The sequence below is a fragment of the Plecotus auritus genome, assembly GCF_963455305.1.
Source record: "Plecotus auritus genome assembly, chromosome: 7".
Classification (NCBI taxonomy): domain Eukaryota; kingdom Metazoa; phylum Chordata; class Mammalia; order Chiroptera; family Vespertilionidae; genus Plecotus; species Plecotus auritus.
In genome coordinates this window covers 41,604,083-41,622,194 of record NC_137774.1, presented here as the reverse complement: position 1 = coordinate 41,622,194, position 18,112 = coordinate 41,604,083, and the positions used below count along the sequence as shown (strand labels likewise).

At 47.3% G+C, this 18,112-nt stretch overlaps 1 protein-coding gene across 7 annotated transcripts in view; it reads right to left on the bottom strand.

Annotated features, from left to right (window-relative positions):
- Positions 1-923: 923 nt before the first annotated feature.
- Positions 924-18,112, bottom strand: part of KIAA0753 — a 71,274-nt gene continuing 54,085 nt past the window's right edge. For all 7 annotated transcript variants that reach the window (XM_080680604.1, XM_080680603.1, XM_080680601.1 and 4 more), the window contains 3 exons: positions 15,775-15,895; positions 13,400-13,624; positions 924-2,402 (listed from right to left, as the gene is read on the bottom strand). In XM_080680604.1, the coding sequence (XP_080536730.1) occupies positions 2,285-2,402; positions 13,400-13,624; positions 15,775-15,895 (464 nt within the window). In that variant the 3' untranslated portion in view covers positions 924-2,284. The remainder of the gene's footprint in view (positions 2,403-13,399; positions 13,625-15,774; positions 15,896-18,112) is intronic.

Below are 18,112 nucleotides of genomic sequence, written 5' to 3'. Positions count from 1 at the left end.
AGGCAAGCATGTAAACATGCTAAAACTCCCATACGACCCAGGCTGTAAAGCTGGACAGATCGGAGTGAGGAGCATGAAGAATGAACTTCTGAATTTCGTCATCTCTGTGACTTGGGACAGCCTAAGTAACCCAGAAACGCTGCGTTCATGCATGTCCGTTTCTGAAACTAACTCATGAACAGTTCATGAGGAAAACGGAAGGGGGTCAGAGAATGACCTACACACATAGCCTTTGTTCATGAAGAACAAAATCTCTAGAGGCCTGGGATAGTGCAAGGCTACCTCAGGAATATTTACTCCTGAGGATTCAACTGCCTGCATCCTTAGGGCTATGAAGTAGACCCTGACACGGAGGCAGGAGTAAGCCTCGCCCACCTTGAGTCAGAGACGGGAGACCCATCTGGTGGAAGGGGCAGGAGAGGCTGGAAAGATCCTGAAACAAAGCAAAGGAGTCTGGACTTGACCCTTCTGCAGACAGGACATGCTGAGGAAAGGGACCGCTCCTGCGACAGCGTCTAGGACGTGCTGAGTGGGAACAAATACAGGAGAATGCACTCGTGTGGACTCTCAAAACTGACAAAGGTCTTTGGGGAACAAGTGATCCAGGATCACAGCATCACTGAACACAGGTGTGTTTGATCACATTATTCTCCCTTTCTGTGCCTCATTTTATTCGTCTATAAAATAAGAATAACGGTATCTGCCTCACACAGATCTGAGGATTAAATTAATACGGGGGAGCACTGGGAGCAATGCCTGGTGCATGGTATGTCATTTTCATTTCTTTCTTTCGGGTGGGGAAGGAGTGGCAAACAACCCAGTCTGCTCAGATCAAGTAGAAAAGCAGACTCGTGGTTCTTATGTATCACATTTCACTTTGGCCGTGGAACAAAGATGTAAATGATTTCAACCAGACATGAATATACTTTAAAATACTGTTTATTTAAAATATCAGCACAGTAAGACTGCCACACAAATAACTTTAAGAGATCAATGATGATGACAGACGAGTCTATCAATTCAAGTGTACACATTAACTCCTCAAATTAAATCCTTTAATTTCCCTTGAAGCCTTTTTAATTCTGAGGTTATATAAGATTAATCAAGAAAACATTAACATTAAACAAAAATCAATTTTGTACAAATAAGTGGGATCAAGCAGCTTAAATTATCACCTGGAATACTTGCACTTCAGAGAAAAACCCCAGGTGACAACACTATATATGTTACAAAAAAGATTCACATTATTCCATGGGGAACATCTACATCACTCACTCTTCACATTTTTTTTTTTTCACAAGCCTCAGGCAAAAAACCGAGGGAACCTTTTCCCAAGCAGTGGCCTTGTTTTCATACATGTTCCTTTTCTGAATTCAGAGATTCTGAAAACACAGAAGCTTTACTCTTGGTAAAATATGACTTACGAGACGTTCAAGGACCAAGCTATTATGCTTCTTAAGTTTCTTCCCTTCTATGGAGACCCAGACCCAGAGGTCTTCATATCATTCAAATCAGTTCTCTCCTCCCACCAGGTCTCTCTGGTTTGGAAACGCAGGTGTATCTGCCTCACCAGCGATGGAAGTGAGTTCTGCACCTCTAACCAGGCACTCCGATGTACTCCGATTTCCTCTGAATTCAGAGAAAGCTCTGTGTATCAGAATATGTCAACTGATGACAAGACTCAACATGTGAGACGCCGCTAGGAACTGCACATGGAGAAATGTGTTGACTGTTGTGACTGACAACTGGTGGCTCCTATTCTCACTGAGCTGCACAGGGCAGAGGTCTGGCAGTAAACCTGACCCGGCTCGCCTCGAGTCCGTAACCCGGTGGGGACAGGTGTCCTGTTGGTTGGGAAATCGCTCGGCATAGAAACGTGAGCCAGGTGAGGGGACCGGACGGTAATTGCACTTTTGTGGGCATTGATCCACCTGTGGGTTCTAAAGCAACTTGAATCCCTGTATGAAATACACCTATCTGTTACTTTTCAAAACATTCTGATCACCAAACTGAGCCAGTGGGGGAATATAACAACAGGAAAATTATATATTCAGAAAATATATTGTCACAATCAATTCACGTTTCCTGGGTACTAATCAATGTAACACATTCCACCATAAACTACCAGAACCATTGCCATGACAATGACCTCACTGGTGCGTCCTTCCTCTCATTGGGCAGCGCCTAGGCCTGGATAGACAGCCTGGATAAAGACTGGCCATGGCCTAAAGCAAAGGGTGGTGCCACCGCTCATGCAGTGGCACAGAGCCCAAGTGGAGAGCCTTCAGGTGGCAGCCTCTAGGAATTCCGAGGTGAACACAGCTTCTGCGTAACCTTCACACACGTCCCGAAGTTCAGCAGTCACGGACCCCAGAGCCTCGTCCACCAGCTCCTCTGAAAAGCTGAAGACAAACAACGCAGCTGAAGGCGTGCAGCCAAAGATAGGAGCCTTTCTTCACTCGGCTGGGGAGCTCACCAAGTCAATTCTAAGATTTAAACGGAAATGCAAAAGGCCAAGGACAGCCAAGATACTTCTGAAGGTGAAAAACCAGGTGAGGCCTTGCTTTCCTAGATATTAAGATGATGGCACTTAGAGCCCAAAGTCAGGCTGGAGGGAGGGGCCTGAACCACAACAGGATGGACCTCACCCTGAGATAGGTGAAGCCAGTGGTGACCAGAAATTAAAACCAGTTGCAACCCAGCCAACCCAGATCCACAGACAGAGATGGGGGCCTGCCTTCTCTACGGGATGGGATGGGGCAGGACACTCTATTTGTGTTCTCTTTCTCCTTACACACTCACATTCATACATGCACACACAACTTTTTTCCAAACTGTTTCGGAGTAAGTTGCAGACTTGACATCCAGTGCTTCATTTATATTTCCTAAATAACCATAATTCTCTTAAATAACCATAATTATAAAAATCACATCAACACCATTATCTAATCTTATCTGCAGACCTTTTTCAAAGCCTGCCAACTGTCAAAATAATGTCCTTTAAAAGAACCCCCTCTCCTGCCCCCAGCCCAGGATCCCATGCTGGATTTAGCAGTCACGTCTCTTCATTCTCCTTTAACCTAGAACCGCTCTTTGGCCTTTGTCTTTCAAAACCTTACTTTCTACAGAGCGAAGGCCTTTTTTTGTGGAACGTCCCTCAATCTGAGTTTGTCTGATGCTTCCTCATGGGGAGACTCGGGTGACATGTTTTTGGAGCGGAAGCCACAGAAGGGATCATGTTCCCTGAGTGCTCCTATCACCTTCTCACTGCTGAGTGAACTGTTACCCCTTGGTGACAGTGATGTCTGCCAGGTTTCTCCCTATACAGTACTGTTTCCCCTTTGTAATTAATAAGTATATTGGGGGAGTTGCTGTGTGATTATGTAAATATCTTGCTTCTCATCCAACTTATCTGAATCAATTATTACAGGGCTGCCAACACTGAATTTCTAATTTCATCATCCCTTCTCCATTTAGTAGTTGGCATTCTACTGTAATAAAAAGCTTTCCTTCTCCTTTGTTTATGTATGTATGTATTCATTCACTCACTCACTCATTCATTCATTCACTCACTCATTTGTATAGGCTTGGCCTGGTAGATTCTTATTCAGTAGTTTGTAACTCATTACCATTATTATTTACTAGAGGCCTGGTGCACGAAATTCATGCACGGGGGTGTGTGTGTCCCTCAGCCCAGCCTGCACCCTCTCCAATCTGGGATCCCTCTCACAATCCAGGACTGCTGGCTCCCAACTGCTCGCCTGCCTGCCTTTCTGATTGCCCCTAACTGCTTCTGCCTGCCAGCCTGATCACCCCCTAACCACTCCCCTGCCAGCCTGATTGATGCCTAACTGCTCCTCTACCAGCCCAATTGCCCCTAACTGCCCTCCCCTGCCAGCCTGGTCACCCCTAACTGCCCTCCCCTGCAGGCCTGGTCTCCCCCAACTGCCCTCTCCTGCCAACCCGGTCACCCCTAACTGCCCTCCCCTGCCAGCCTCATCACCCCTAACTGCTCTCCCCTGCTGGTCTGGTCCCCCCAAACTGCCCTCCCCTGCAGGCCTGGGTCCCCCCAAACTGCCCTCCCCTGCAGGCCTGGTCCCCCCCTACTGCCCTCCCCTGCAGGCCTGGTCCCCCCCATCTGCTATCCCCTGAAGGCCTGGGTCCCCCACAACTGCCCTTCCCTGCAGGCCCAGTCGCCCCCAACTTCCCTCCTCTGCCAGCCTGGTCACCCCTAACTGCCCTCCCCTGCAGGCTTGATCGCCCCCAACTGCCCTCCCTTGCAGGCCTGGTCCCTCCCAACTGCCCTCCCCTGCTGGCCATCTTGTGGTGGCCATCTTGTGTCCACATGGGGGCAGCCATCTTGTGTGTTGGAGTGACAGTCACTTTGCATATTACTTTTATTAGATAGGATTTTGACACTCAGAATGTCCCAGACTGGCCAATTGGAGCCCCTTCAAGCTGGCTCCTGGGTGCTCCTGACAGGAGCAGCATTCTCTGCTCTGAACACTTCCTCTGGCACACGATGTTCCAGGCTCCTCCTACATTTCCCAGCCCCAGACCCGGAATCAGCCATTTCTCTGAGGAGCCCTGGTACCTTTTCATGGGAAATAGTATTTAGAAACAAAAATCTGGTATAAGTGCGCTCACTGCTACTGGTGCCACTGCCAGACCGACTCAGACAGACACACACACATACTCCATGTGATAGTCTGTATCTATCAAAAACTGCAAACTCGTAATACCTCCAATCCCAGTTCACCAGCTGGCTCATTCTAGCCTTCCCCCGGAAACCTGGCTCTCATTATTCACATTATTCTCATTACTTACTTATTTGGTCAATCCTAAAATATAGATAAGTTGTTTTAGAATCATTAACCCTTGCCACTGTGTAAAAGAAACCTACTCCCTGGAATCTAGTGTGTGCTTACAGACTTTTCATCTTTAACCAGAGGGCAGAGAGTCAAAAGACCATGTTCAGAGTTCCTCAGACCAGTTCTTCTCTGTCCTGCCCCCTTCAGCACGGTCTCGTTACTCACTGGACGTGCAGTCGGGGTCATGTTTCCATTTGTATCCAAGTCAGGGCCCCCATCACTGTTGATTTGGATGGATATATAGGAAACATCAACATAGTTCCCAGAGTCAGGAATTACACGAAAAGGTAAATGCAGACAAGTGTCATTCAACCTCTCCTGTTAACCAGTCCCATCCCAGCCATTTGCTTATTTTGATAATCTTTTGCCTTTTAATTGGCATGTTTAGTTCTCTTTCATTTAATGTAATTCTGATATACAGGGTGTCCCAAAAATGTATATTCACTTTGAATTATGAAATCAGTGTTTATTAACATTTAGTTCAATTTCAAAATTTAAAAGAATCTACAGAAATGAATAATTTTTTTTGTCAATGCCTGTTTTCAAACTGATGTGCGTTCTGACCTAGGCACTGCTGATAATTCAAAGCAGTGGAACTGCAAACATCAAGAGTCATTTCGTTTGGTGTATGTGTGCCCTCAATTCATCCACTGTTGTGGGTTTTGTACCATAAAATTATCTTTTATTAATCCCCATTAAAAAAAGTCTAGTGGCACTTTAGGATAAATTTTCTTTGTTCAAAGCTTAGTCTGGCTTCACCCATTATTTCAAATCAGTTAAACCTGAAGAGGAGTGAAAATTAAGTGAGTTACCAGCTGTTAAAGTGTGTATACATTTTTGGGGGCACCCTCTATTTGAGGTTCTACTACTAAAACACTAAATATTTTCTAGTTGTCTATTTGTTCTCTATTCTTCCTTTCCCTCTTTCAGATATTGTAATTTCTCATTACATTCTTTTCTCACTATGAACTTGTATTATTCTCTTACTGGTCACCCTAGATTACAATGAGAATCCCTGACTTAAAAGTCTAACATTAATTGCTATGCTTGCCATTTTCCCAGAAAGTGGAAGATACCTCACAACACCATCTCTCTCATCTCCCTGGCTTACGTGCTATTGTGACTGTGTGTTCTAAATGTATGCACACATCCGTAAGACAGCAGCTTATTGTTTTATACAGTCAATATTCATTTACCTACACACTGACCTTTATAGCAATTCACACCTTCCTATAATTTTGACCTTTCATCTGTGACTATTTTGCTCTGACTAAAAAATATCCTTGTAATGTTTCCTACTGTGAAGGTCTACCAGCAATACACTTTTTCAGCCGTGTTGGAGCCTCTCTTACCTTACTTCTTGAAATATACTTCACTGGGCTTAGAACTCCGGGTCGGGAGTTCTCCTGTTTTAGAAATTTAAAAGATATACTAGATCTCCAGCTTCCATGGTCTGTTTTTCTTTCTTCCTCCAGCCTTCCCTCCGAGATCTGGCACTCTGTCTCTTTATCTTTGACTTTTCAACATTACTACTATATGCCTATGTATAGATTTACCTCTTTCTCTAGCTTGGGCCTTTTAGAGCTGCCTGTATGTATGGCCTGATGTCTTTGTGATTCTGTCTGTGTCTGATGGGTCTACCGTTCGGAGCTGCTGTAGGACTGTTCTTGTTAGTGTCATCTCTCACTGCTGCCTGGTTATTCACCACCATATACCAGGCACTGTGTTTGAAAATTCTAACAATAATTTAAGTCCTAAGATGCTGTCCTATACATTCAGAGAAAATTTATTTTAGCTTCTGCCTGGTGCCTTGGGGGCAATAAGCTGGAACCACTTTGGTACAATCTGAGGAACGAAGATCATCTGGAGCCACGCAGAGTCCTGAGAGGGCCTCCAGGCACCCAGGTCACCCTCACTTCAGGGTCCCCTCAAGCGAGGCAAGTACTTCCCCACCATGGCAAGGCCCAAGTCCCACCTCTGTCCTCTGACCTGGAAACGCCACCCACGTGCCCTGTTCCCTAGGACTGACTCTGCTGCGCCAGACAGGGCTAACCTCCGGGTCTGCTTCTCCACGAGGCTGCCCCAGTTATTCTGCGTCACCTGGTTACCTTCTGGTGCCTTCCAGCACGTCCGCTTTATTTTTACTCTAGCGTTTCTATTAAGAGTTATCCTCAGGGGGAGAAGTGGTCCCAATTACCATGTGCGTCATCAAGTGGTCACCTTGTTTTTGTATTTGTTTTGCTTTCCATATTCCTATCATGAATTCTTCTGTATTATGAAATCATCATATTAAGAAATACCAAGCTAATCCAAATCCATTCAAACACATTAAGTAAAGTATCTGTTTCCTTCTTCTTCTTTTCTTTTTAAAATGTCTTTATTGATTTCAGAGAGGAAGGGAGAGGGAGAGATAGAAACATCAACGATGAGAAAGATCGTCTGCCTTCTGCACGCCCCACACTGGGGATCGAGCCTGCAACCCGGGCATGTGCCCTGACCGGGAATCAAACCTAACCTGGTTCATAGGTCCATGCTCAACGACAGCCACACCAGCCGGGCTGTTTTCTTCTTCCTTTTAACCTCCCTCACCCTGCTGCCCACTCTGGGAACCACTTCTCCTGGCGCTCTGTCCTCCTACTCCAGCCTGGATTGGTTGCTTTCTATGCTCACTGAGAAGTTCTCTTGGAAATAGCTTTGGCCATTTTTCTGGAAGTTCCCTGTTGTAGTCTAAGTTTCCTAAATTCTGCCTTCCTCTTTTTCAGTGTGCACCCTGTACTGGTGGCATGCACCCTCCAGTAGCTTAGTGAAAAAGTGCTAGAATTTTTGATACTGTGCACACCTGACGTGTCTTTATTTTACCCCTATATTTAGCTGACAATTTAGCTGAGCAAAGAATTGCGGCTGAATTTTGGGAGCATGCTCTAACACCTGCCCGCAGTGTTGCTTTTGAAAACAAGGTGCCAGTCTCAGTTCTGATTGTTTGAACAGGCTTAACTCTCAGGAACCTTTTATCACAATTTCTGCACACTGGGATGTTCCCATTTCCGTTCTGTCCTATTAGTTTATTCATTTATGTATTCACTCACTCACTAACTTGCAGTGGACTAATGATGAACTCTTCCAATCTAGAGATTAACAGTCTTCTGGGAAATTTTCTTATAGTATTTATCTGAATTTTCCCATTCCCCAGTCCTCCGTTTCCCCTGTTCTCACATTCTGGAAATCTAATTACACAGATATTGGACACTATACAGTAACTGAAAATCTGTGTGCCCTCTACCCCATTCATATATAACAGCCCAATCCTCAAGGTGATGGAATATGGAGGTGGAACCTTTGGAAGGTAAGTAGGTCATGAGGGTGGAGCCCTCATGAATGGGATTAGTGCCTTTATAAAATAGACACAAGAAAGAGGACCTCTCTCTTGGCCAAGTGAGAATACAGCAAGAGAAGGGCTGTCTGCAAAGCAGGAAGCAGGCACTTGATCTTGGACTTCCCAGCCTCCAGAACTGTTAATTTTTGTTTAAGCCATGCAGCCTATGGCATTTGTTATGGCAACCAGAGCTAAGACATTGATAGAATAATCCTCTAACTTTTAAAATCTTTTATTATCCATCCTTGGTGTTTTTTTTCAACTCTACTTCCTAAGAGATCTGACTTTTTCTTTGAATCCTTCTAGTGAATTTATTTCAGCCATATTTTTTATTTCTAAAAACTTTTGTTTTATTCTTTGAAAGTTTATCCTATCTAATAAAGAGGGAATATGCAAATTGACTGCCACGCCTTAACAGGATGGCTGCACCCACAGCAGAGGCGGGGATCCCGTAACACAAGATGGCTGTGCCCACAGTGGAGGCCGAGTTCCCGTAATGAGCCTTAACGAGCAATCAGCAGGGACCTGAGGCTGTGTGGTGCTGGGCTGGGGCAGGGGACCTGAGGCTGAGCCTTCTGCCTGGTGGGGCTTGACAGGGGACCTCAGGCCGTGCCCCCTTCCCTGGCGCCAGGCTGGGGGACCTCAGGCTGTGCCCCCCACCCGGCAGGGCTTGACGGGGGACCTCAGGCCATACCCGCCCCAGTGCTGAGCCGGGTGACCTCAGGCCATGCCCCCCGCCCCGGCGCCAGGCCAGGGGACCTGAGGCAGCGCCCCCCACCTGTGGGGCTTGACAGGGGACCTCAAGGCGTGCCCCCTGGCCCAGGGGACCTCAGGCCGTGCACCCAGCCCTGGCACCAGGCCAGGGGACCTGAGGCTGCACCACCTGCTTGGCTGAGCTTGACGGGACCTCAGGCTGCGCCCCCTGGCCCGGGCCAGGGGACCTCAAGGGGCCTCCCCTAGACCGGGCCAGGCAACCTGAGGCCGCGCCCTCCACCCGGTGGGGCTTGACGGGATGGGGCTGGCCGGGTCTGGATCTAGCCCAGTGAGGGTGGGGCTGGCCGGGTCTGGGCCTTGTGCAATTTTGAGGCGCATGTGGGTGGGTGGGGACTTGACTTTGGTTCCCGTGGCACACCCCAGACTCTGACATGGGGAAGATTTTCATATACATTTTACTACTTTTCTTTCATCTCTGACAGTTCTATTATAGAGAAAGGGCAAATAGTAATATTAAAATACTAGAGGCCCAGTGCACGAAATTCGTGCATGGGTACAGTCCCTTGGCCTGCAATCAGGGCCATTTTCCCTGGCTACTGGCAGCCGGCTCCGCCCACCTTCATCACCCTCCCCCAGTTCCCCGATGGCCCAAATCGAAGCCTGCCGGCCGGTGGGGAGAGACCAAGAGATTGGCCAGCAGGCTCTGATCTGGCGATCAAGTCCTGTGGGCTGGGGGCAGCTCCTGTGTTGAGCGTCTGCCCTCTGGTGGTCAGTGCACAACATAGCTACCAGTTGTTCCGCTGTTTAGTTGATTTGCATATTACCCTTTTATTATATAGGATTTCCTCTAATTAATTCTCTTTTAACGTGGACGAATTTCGTGCACCGGGTCACTAGTTTTTTTTAATAATATCCTGTTCTGATCTGGCAGGTGTGGCTCAGTTGGTTGAGCATCGTCCCATGCATCAAAAAGTCAATGATTCTATTACTGGTCAGGGCACATGCCCAGGTTGCAGGTCTGGTCCCAGGTCCAAGTGTGTGCAGGAGGCAGACAATTGATGTTTCTTTCTCTTTCTCTCTCTCTCTCCCTCCCTTCCTCCCTCTCTAAAATCAATAGAAACATATTAAAAAAATACTGTTCTTGTTTCATGATGTAATAGCTCTACTTACTTCTCTGGGAATATTAATTTTCATTTGTTTTCAATGCTTTATTCTCCTTCCTGCACTGTTTGGCTTCCTCAGAGCTTTTTATGTGTAAGAGGCTGTGCATCTTTCCTGGCTTTCATCAAATGTCTGCTATCTTCAAGAATGAGCATTTGAACCAAGCCTCCTGTTTCCTGACTTAATTGCACCTATGCCTTACAAGCATCCCATGCTTCCCACTCCTGCGTTTTACCAGGTGTTTCTGCATGAATCAGCTTGGTTCTTGGCTTCCCCGTCATCAGGCACTTGGCTCTCCCTGATCTGCTAAGTCATTTGCTATTTGTCTAACTGCTTTATGGCTTCCAAATTTTTATTGCTATTTCTTGTTTGTTCTCATTTAAAGGTTCATGCCTTTTGTTTATTCTTTTAGTGACATATAGTTGGGTAGAGATACAGGGGATAAAGATGAGTACATATGTTCAGTCTGTCTTTTTCACCCAGAAGTCTCCTGATTTGTTTTTTAAACCAGGAATCCTTAAGCGTTTGCTTTCATCAAAAGCATCACATCACCTAAGCCTTTCCTTTCACAGCCACTCTTATTTACATCCAGTTTACATTATCTCCCTTTGTTCACTCAAGCAGTGCTTTTCCTTCAGTGTAAGGAGAAATGGAGATATTACAGAAAAAAAATCTAAGATCTCCCTCACATAAGAAGCTATTAAGTGAAGTCAACTGTCTTAGGATAATTTTTCAAGATCTCTCACTTGAGAACACTCAAATCAGAAACAAAAAAGAGATTGAAACGGAGCTAGAAAATTCGGATGCACTGTCATGTAAGTACCAAAGATTGCAGTGGAGAACATTTGTAAAGATCCAGGCATATTTTAATAGCTCTGGCCTCTACATGTTAACCTGTTATTCCTTACTAGAGGCCTGGTGCACGAAAATTCGGCACTGGAGGGGGTCCCTCAGCACGGCCTGCCCCCTCTCACAGTCCAGAAGCCCTCAGGGGATGTCCTACTGACGGCTTAGGCCCGCTCCCCCCGGAGAGCGGGCCTAAGCCGCAGTCTGGCCTCCCACTGTGGGAGGCGACCGGGCAAGGCGCTGCCCCCATCACTCCATTGCTGTTGCTGCCTCTGGCCTCCCTCTGTGGGAGGCGACCAGGCCGATCAGGGAAAGGCTCTGCCCCCATTACCCCGCTGCTGCTGCCACTGCCGGCCGCTGTGGCTGCGAGGCCTGAGCCCCGGGCCTCACAGCTGCTGGGTCTCACGGCTGCCTGAACTCACGGCTGACTGAGCCCATGGCTGCCTGAGCTCATGGCTGCCTGAGCCCATGGCTACCTGAGCCCACGGCTGTCTGAGCCCATGGCTGCCTGAACCCACGGCTGTCTGAGCCTTGGGCCTCACAGTCGCTGTGGCTTTGTCCGGATGGATGTCCGCCCTAATTAGCATATTACTCTTTTATTAGTATAGATAGGCTGAGAGCTTTCCCTACAGCAACAAAACAACTATGAACGAAGCGTATCATTTATCAGGTGGTAAGAACATACATGGAAGTCTATCTTCCGTGCTTTATTTTTGGATTTCCCAATATACCAGTTAGCCTCACCATTCAAACAGGCTCTGGGAAAATAAGAGAGCATCTGCAGGACTCTGTTCACACAGAAGCGAGGTTTGCCTACTCTCCTCCCCCACAAAATACACGGCATCTCTACCAGAACCAAAGGCTCAGGTACCTTGAAGGGCACGGTCTATTAAAGAGAAGCTTTAGGACTTCAGTTAAACCTGAGAGACTGAACGTAAGTGATTATCTCTGATCCCGCCCAGAACTCCACTAAAATAAAAGGACATAAACAAATATATCTATCTACAAGGAGAAAAAGAAACAACAGTAGATGAGAAATGTCCAAGATTTTCAGAAATGAAAATGCACATGGAGGAATCCTAACTGACTCGGCAGGACAGAGGGAGTAGAGGAAGCTGAAACCCAGGAGTCTGTCCAGCTAGATGCTAAGGGAAGCAAGCTGGTTGTCTCACAAAACAAAGACTCAGGAATCAGGAATCGGGAGTAAGAGTGCTGAGACCATGCAGGTGGAGGGAGGTCTGGGTGGAAAATGAGGGCTGGGTTGACATTCTGCAGAATGAGCAGCGCGACTGACAGGTGTCCACCCCTATTCCTGGCAGCTAAGTGACAATCCCTCCTTCACCTCCACAAATGAAGGTGTAGATTCTTTGGGAAAAATAAACCCGTAATTTTAAACTCAGCCAAATCATCAATCAAGTATGTCTCCATAGAATAAAGCTGGCAAATCTCAAGAATGTTCCTCCAGGAGACAAAGCAGGATATGCTCCATCAAAGTAAAAGAGTAAACCTAGAAAGAGGGCAATAAGGGCACTGGAAATAAAGCCTCTGACCTGGGAGGGCGGTGACCGAACACGCTGGGCCATGAAGGAGGAAGTCGTGGAGCAGGAGCCACAGGGCCAACTTAGAGGGCAGTCAACCAGGCTGGGGTAGGAGGGGGAGGGTCTCAGGATAGAGAGTGGGGCAGAGGCGAGAAACGGAGATCAACTGCTACATCTGACCACTGAGAAAAAGGACACTGAAATGTTGGCTAGTGGGTGGGAAAGTTCATAAATATCTGAAAGAATAAGCAAATAAAAAAGAGGCAACTGTTAACTCCTGAAATATGTTTCAAACTTGTTCAAGAAAGAAATTATAGTATACTGCTTGACTCGATGATGAAAAAAATATTTGCATGTTTATAATGAAGTGATATTCAAGAGGAATTCAAACTTGGGCCCAATTTAAAAAGAATGGATTTCAATTAACTATTTACATTAAAAAAAATCTTATCCATTCTTAAAAAGTTTAGCAGCAGTAGGACTATGTTTCAGGACTCCACGAAACGGCCTCGGAAGGAGAAGGGTTAAAGAGCATGTTGCAAAGCCCAAAGGCCTGCTGCTACGGGCACGTCTGTCCGACCCTGAAGACTTTGTGACCACACTGCTTCTGACCCAGGACTGTGTTCTCTGTAGACGCAGCCCTCACTCCGGCCACAGGAGAGCCCCCGCTCTGCCTAAGGAGGGGAGGTTGCAGCGCACTCCCTTGGCGACATCACCCAGGCTGCTCTACAGTCTCTTCTATCTGGGAAAAGGACATTCGCAGAGAAACCTGGCCACCAGCCCAAAAGCAACCACTGGAACTCCAAGGCCGAAAGCACAGCATGAGACCATGTCCAGTCCTTTCCCCGCCTCTCTGTCAGATAACATTTGGCACGTGGCACGGAACATTTACTGACCTTTCAGCAATCAGCCACGGATTGAAGGAGCCCACAGCCTCATGGGAGACCATCCGGAGGTACTGGTCGTAGCGGCTGCAGTAGTCTCTGATGCTGCGTCGCATTCCAGGGGGGACCAGGAGGGCAGTCTGATCCTTTCTCTGCTCAGAATCTTCTGAAGGAAAGAGAAGGGGAGCTTCTCTTTTCTCTGATTTCTCCTCTGTTCCCACACTTTCATCCAGGGAACTGAGAACAAATAAAAATGATGACAACATTCAAAATCACCTGTAAGCAAGGGCAAACTGCTCACCCACCCTGATGGTTTGCCAGAAAGGCTTCCTTTCATTTCTCTTTCTCACAATGAACAAAACTCAGCATTATCACCACTCACTGTCTACCCTCACCACTGGACTAACCCTCCACAGGGTAGGAGTTCCTGTCCTGTAGACATCAGAACTCTTACATCAAATCTTGCAGTAATCCTATATAATAAAAGAGTAAGATGCAAATTAACCATCACTCTGCTACACCCACCAGTCACGCCCACCAGCCAATCAGGAGCGAATATGCAAATAAACCCAACCAAGATGGCTACCGCCACAGAGAGCAGAAAGGAGGCTTGGGTTTCCCCGGCAATGGAGGAAGCCAAGCTTTCCGCCTGCCCTTGCCCACCTAGGCCTCCACTCAAGGCTACAAAGTTTCAGTGATGGAAGATACATAAACCCAAACAGAAATGGTGGCAGCCACGGAGCTGGAAAGAGCAGGAGGCTAGGGTTGCCCCTGGCAATGGAGGAACCCAAGCTTTCCGCACATCCTGGCGGGCCCAGGCCTCCGCTTAAGGCTACAAAGTTTCAATTATAGAAGATAAATAAATCCCAACAGAAATGGCTGCCGCCACAGAGCAAGCAGAAGGCTTGGCTCCGCTCCAGGCTACAAAGTTTCAATTGTAGAAGATAAATAAACCCCAGATACCAGGGCCTCCACTTGGGTCGCCAGGGGGCATGGCCGGCCTGCAAACCACCACAGGCCGCTCACCCAGGCCGCCTCACACCCCAAGGGAACCCCCACCCTGATCCGGGACACCCTTCAGAGAAAACCAGCTGGCCCCCTCCCGTGCACCAGGCCTCTATACTATCTAATAAAAGAGTAATATGCAGATTGACCATCACTCCAACACACAAGATGGCTGCCCCCATGTGGTCAAAGATCCTGCCCCCATGTGGACACAAAATGGCTACCACAAGATGGCCAGCAAGGGAGGGCAGTTGGGAGGGACCAGGCCTGCAAGGGAGGGCAGTTGGGGGCGATCAAGCCTGCAGGGGAGGGCAGTTAGGGGTGACCAAGCCGGCAGAGGAGGGAAGTTGGGGGGGCACCAGGCCTGCAGGGAAAGGCAGTTGGGAGGGACCCAGGCCTGCAGGGGAGAGCAGCTGGGGGGGGGGGGGGGGAACCACACCTGCAGGGGAGGGCAGTTAGGGGTGACCAGGCCTGTAGGGAAGGGCAGTTGGGGGGGACCCAGGCCTGCAGGGGAGGGCAGTTGGGGGGGACCAGGCCTGCAGGGGAGGGCAGTTAGGGGCAAACAGGCTGCCAGCATCAATCAGGCTGGCAGGGGAGTGGTTAGGGGGTGATCAGGCTAGCAGGCAGAAGCAGTTAGGGGCAATCAGGAAGGCAGGCAGGCGAGCAGTTGGGAGCCAGCAGTCCTGGATTGTGAGAGGGATGTCCGACTGCCCGTTTAGGCCCGATCCTGGTAGGATCGGGCCTAAACGGGCAGTCGGACATCCCACAAGGGGTCCCAGATTGGAGAGGGTGCAGGCTGGGCTGAGGGACACCCCCTCGCCCCCGTGCACGAATTTCGTGCACCGGGCCTCTAGTTTTCAGTATAACCACTGCGCCATTGTGATGCTTTCAACAGAAAAATCCAGGCTCCTTAACAAGCAACATTTTTCTACTTTTTAAAATATATATTTTTATTTATTTTTTAATGCTCACTCAAGGATATTTTTCAATTGATTTTTAGAGAGAGTGGACGAGAGAGAGGGAAAAATAGAGAGAAACATCGATGTAAGAGAAATACATTGATTGGTTGCCTCCTGCACGCACCCTGACCAGGGCCCAGGCCAGGAAGGAGCCTGCAACTGAGGTACATGCCCTTGACTGGAATCAAATCCGGGACCCTTCAATCCCCAGGCCAACACTCTATCCACTGAGCCCATCGGCTAGAGCAAGATGCAACAGTTTCTATACCCATCTTATAAATACACTACTTTACTGAGCCATCTTGGAGTTTGGCAAGATCTTGCTCAAAAGAATTTCCGTGTCTTGTGGGAATTGAAGGAATGTGAAACTCATCAACATCGAAGGCAACCGACTACAATGAGATCAGTCTCATTAGCACTTACTTGCCATTCCAGGGCCTTTCCAACACGATGTGCACGTCTGGGTCCTTGCTGGCCACTGTCTTTGAGATCCTGATTGGATGAGGAGAAAGGGATCCTTCACTTACTGCTGCAATTTTTTGGTCTAGAAAAGGAGAGGCATCAAATGACTTCATATAAAGGAGAGTCAGTGTACATACCAGACTGTCTCCGTGGCCAAAAACCTGTGAGGAAGTCACATGCACCTTCTTAAGCACCATGGTTTAGCAGGCAGTGCAATAAAAAAAGAGAAAAGGTGAATTTAGAAGTTACTGAGACACAAGCCAAGGAGGAGTCACTGTTGGACAGTGAGCTGTTTGAAGCCTCTGCTAGCTCTGAGATGGAGGAAGGAAGTCTGTGCCAAGCCCCAGGCTCGTGGGTTCCGGGACCAAGCTGCTCATTCCAGGGTCTTCAGCAGTTGGGTTTATTTTTTAACCTTTAAATGGTTTGATTAGGGCGAAGGAAAAAACCCACTTACACCTGAGCACTTAATTAGCTGACTTAATTTGTGGCATTGCTGGAAAATCTGCATAATGATATCGAAACATTAACTTATTAACTAGACCCTGCAGGCTTGACAGCTCTTTTGAGTTCTGGATTATTTATAATTTTAAATGTATTTCAAGTGTAAAAAGACTTGTCCTCCTCTTAGGTAAGGAGAATCTCTAAGTCAAAGAACTTTCTCTAACTCATTTATATGCTTGTGATTTCTCACTGTCAGAAATACTGCAAAAGTCAGTTTTTGTAAAAATAATGCTGAGTACAATCAATTTTCAATTGTTCACAGAAGAGAGGACATACACTTAGACCCTGCACAATTCAAGAGTCACTTTAAATGTGTGATGCGGCTGGACACACCATCTGAACAACTGGAAACAGGTTTCTTTCTATGAGTCCATGATTCTGGAATTAAAGTGTCTGAAACTCATTTTAGCGCTTAGTGTCCTAAGGAGCTCCTCTTCACTGTATCCCTAGACTTTATGACTTTATGCAGAGTCATAGACAGTGACTAATAATTCAAATTGCCCTGGGAAAAGGAGAACATGGAGTCCTAGGTAAGACTGCCTTTTGCACAATGCAACCCAACTTTGGGGCCAATGGCCAACCCACCTGTGAAACAAACCATGCTTCCCTCTGCTTCCACACAAAAAGGTGCTGAAGGGCCCGCCCATTCACTGAGCAGGGTCCTCCTGGGCCAGGCCTGAATCTGACCAACTCGCTGGCCTCAGAGAACCTGTGGCCGAGCTGGGAGAGAGGAGACCTCTCAACAAACAGCTCTACAATGGCAGGACAGGTCGGAGCCCATGGGAGCTCACAGGCCTTTGAGGGAGGGAGCCAGGTTCCAGTCCAGGCATCCCAGGAGGACCACTGCCAGCTTGGTCCACAGGGGGTCATGTGAGTTGGGCCTCAAGGGTGGCGAGAATGCAGATGGGAGCGGGATTAGGGTTGGGGTGAAGCGAGAACCAACAGTAGCAAAGAATAGAGCACTTGAAAATGGCAGAAAACATAAAAGGAACAAATGGGTGTTGTGCTTTGATGACTCATCCTTCTGTCAAAATTTGACATGGAGAACAACACTTTTTCTAAAATGACACCCACCCCAAACCCGTATTTTAAAAATATTATATGTGAAGCCCTGGTCTGGTGGCTCAGTTGTTTGGAGCGTTGTCCCGTACACCAAAAGTCTGCAGGTTTGATTCCCGGTCAAGGCACATACCTAGGTTGCAGGTTCAGTCCCCAGTCAGGGCACCCACGGAGGCAACAGATAGATGTTTCTCACATCAATGTTTCTCTCTCTTTCCCTTCCTCTCTCTCTCAAATCAATAAAAACATATCCTCGGGTGAGGATTTAAAAAAATTATATGTGACATAGGCTACTGTTGTAAACCATCGACACCCACAATTTCCTTTACAGCCCTTAGTAATCATCCTATTTAAATTCCTTCAGAGGTAATGTTTAACCACCTTTTATTCACCTCCTTTCATTGAGGAAGGTAGTAACTGATAAGCCTGCATCAAACAGAATTAAAGTAACACTTCCCGGCTAAAACTGTGATAGTAGCCTAGCAACTGCAGCCAAAATTCGTCTGAATGAATTTTTACAAGTGGAGGAGAACAGGGAAGGTCTTTTCAACAAATAGTATGAGAACAAATGGATATCCATTAAGGAGGAAAAATGAGCCAACCTCTACTTCAAACCACAGGCCAAATTTTATTCAAGATGAATCACAGACTACACACAAAAGCCAAACCATAAAGTTTGAAAAGGAATGAACTGATCTCAGTATGGTGGGCTGACTAATGGCTTCTCAAGGTGTCCACA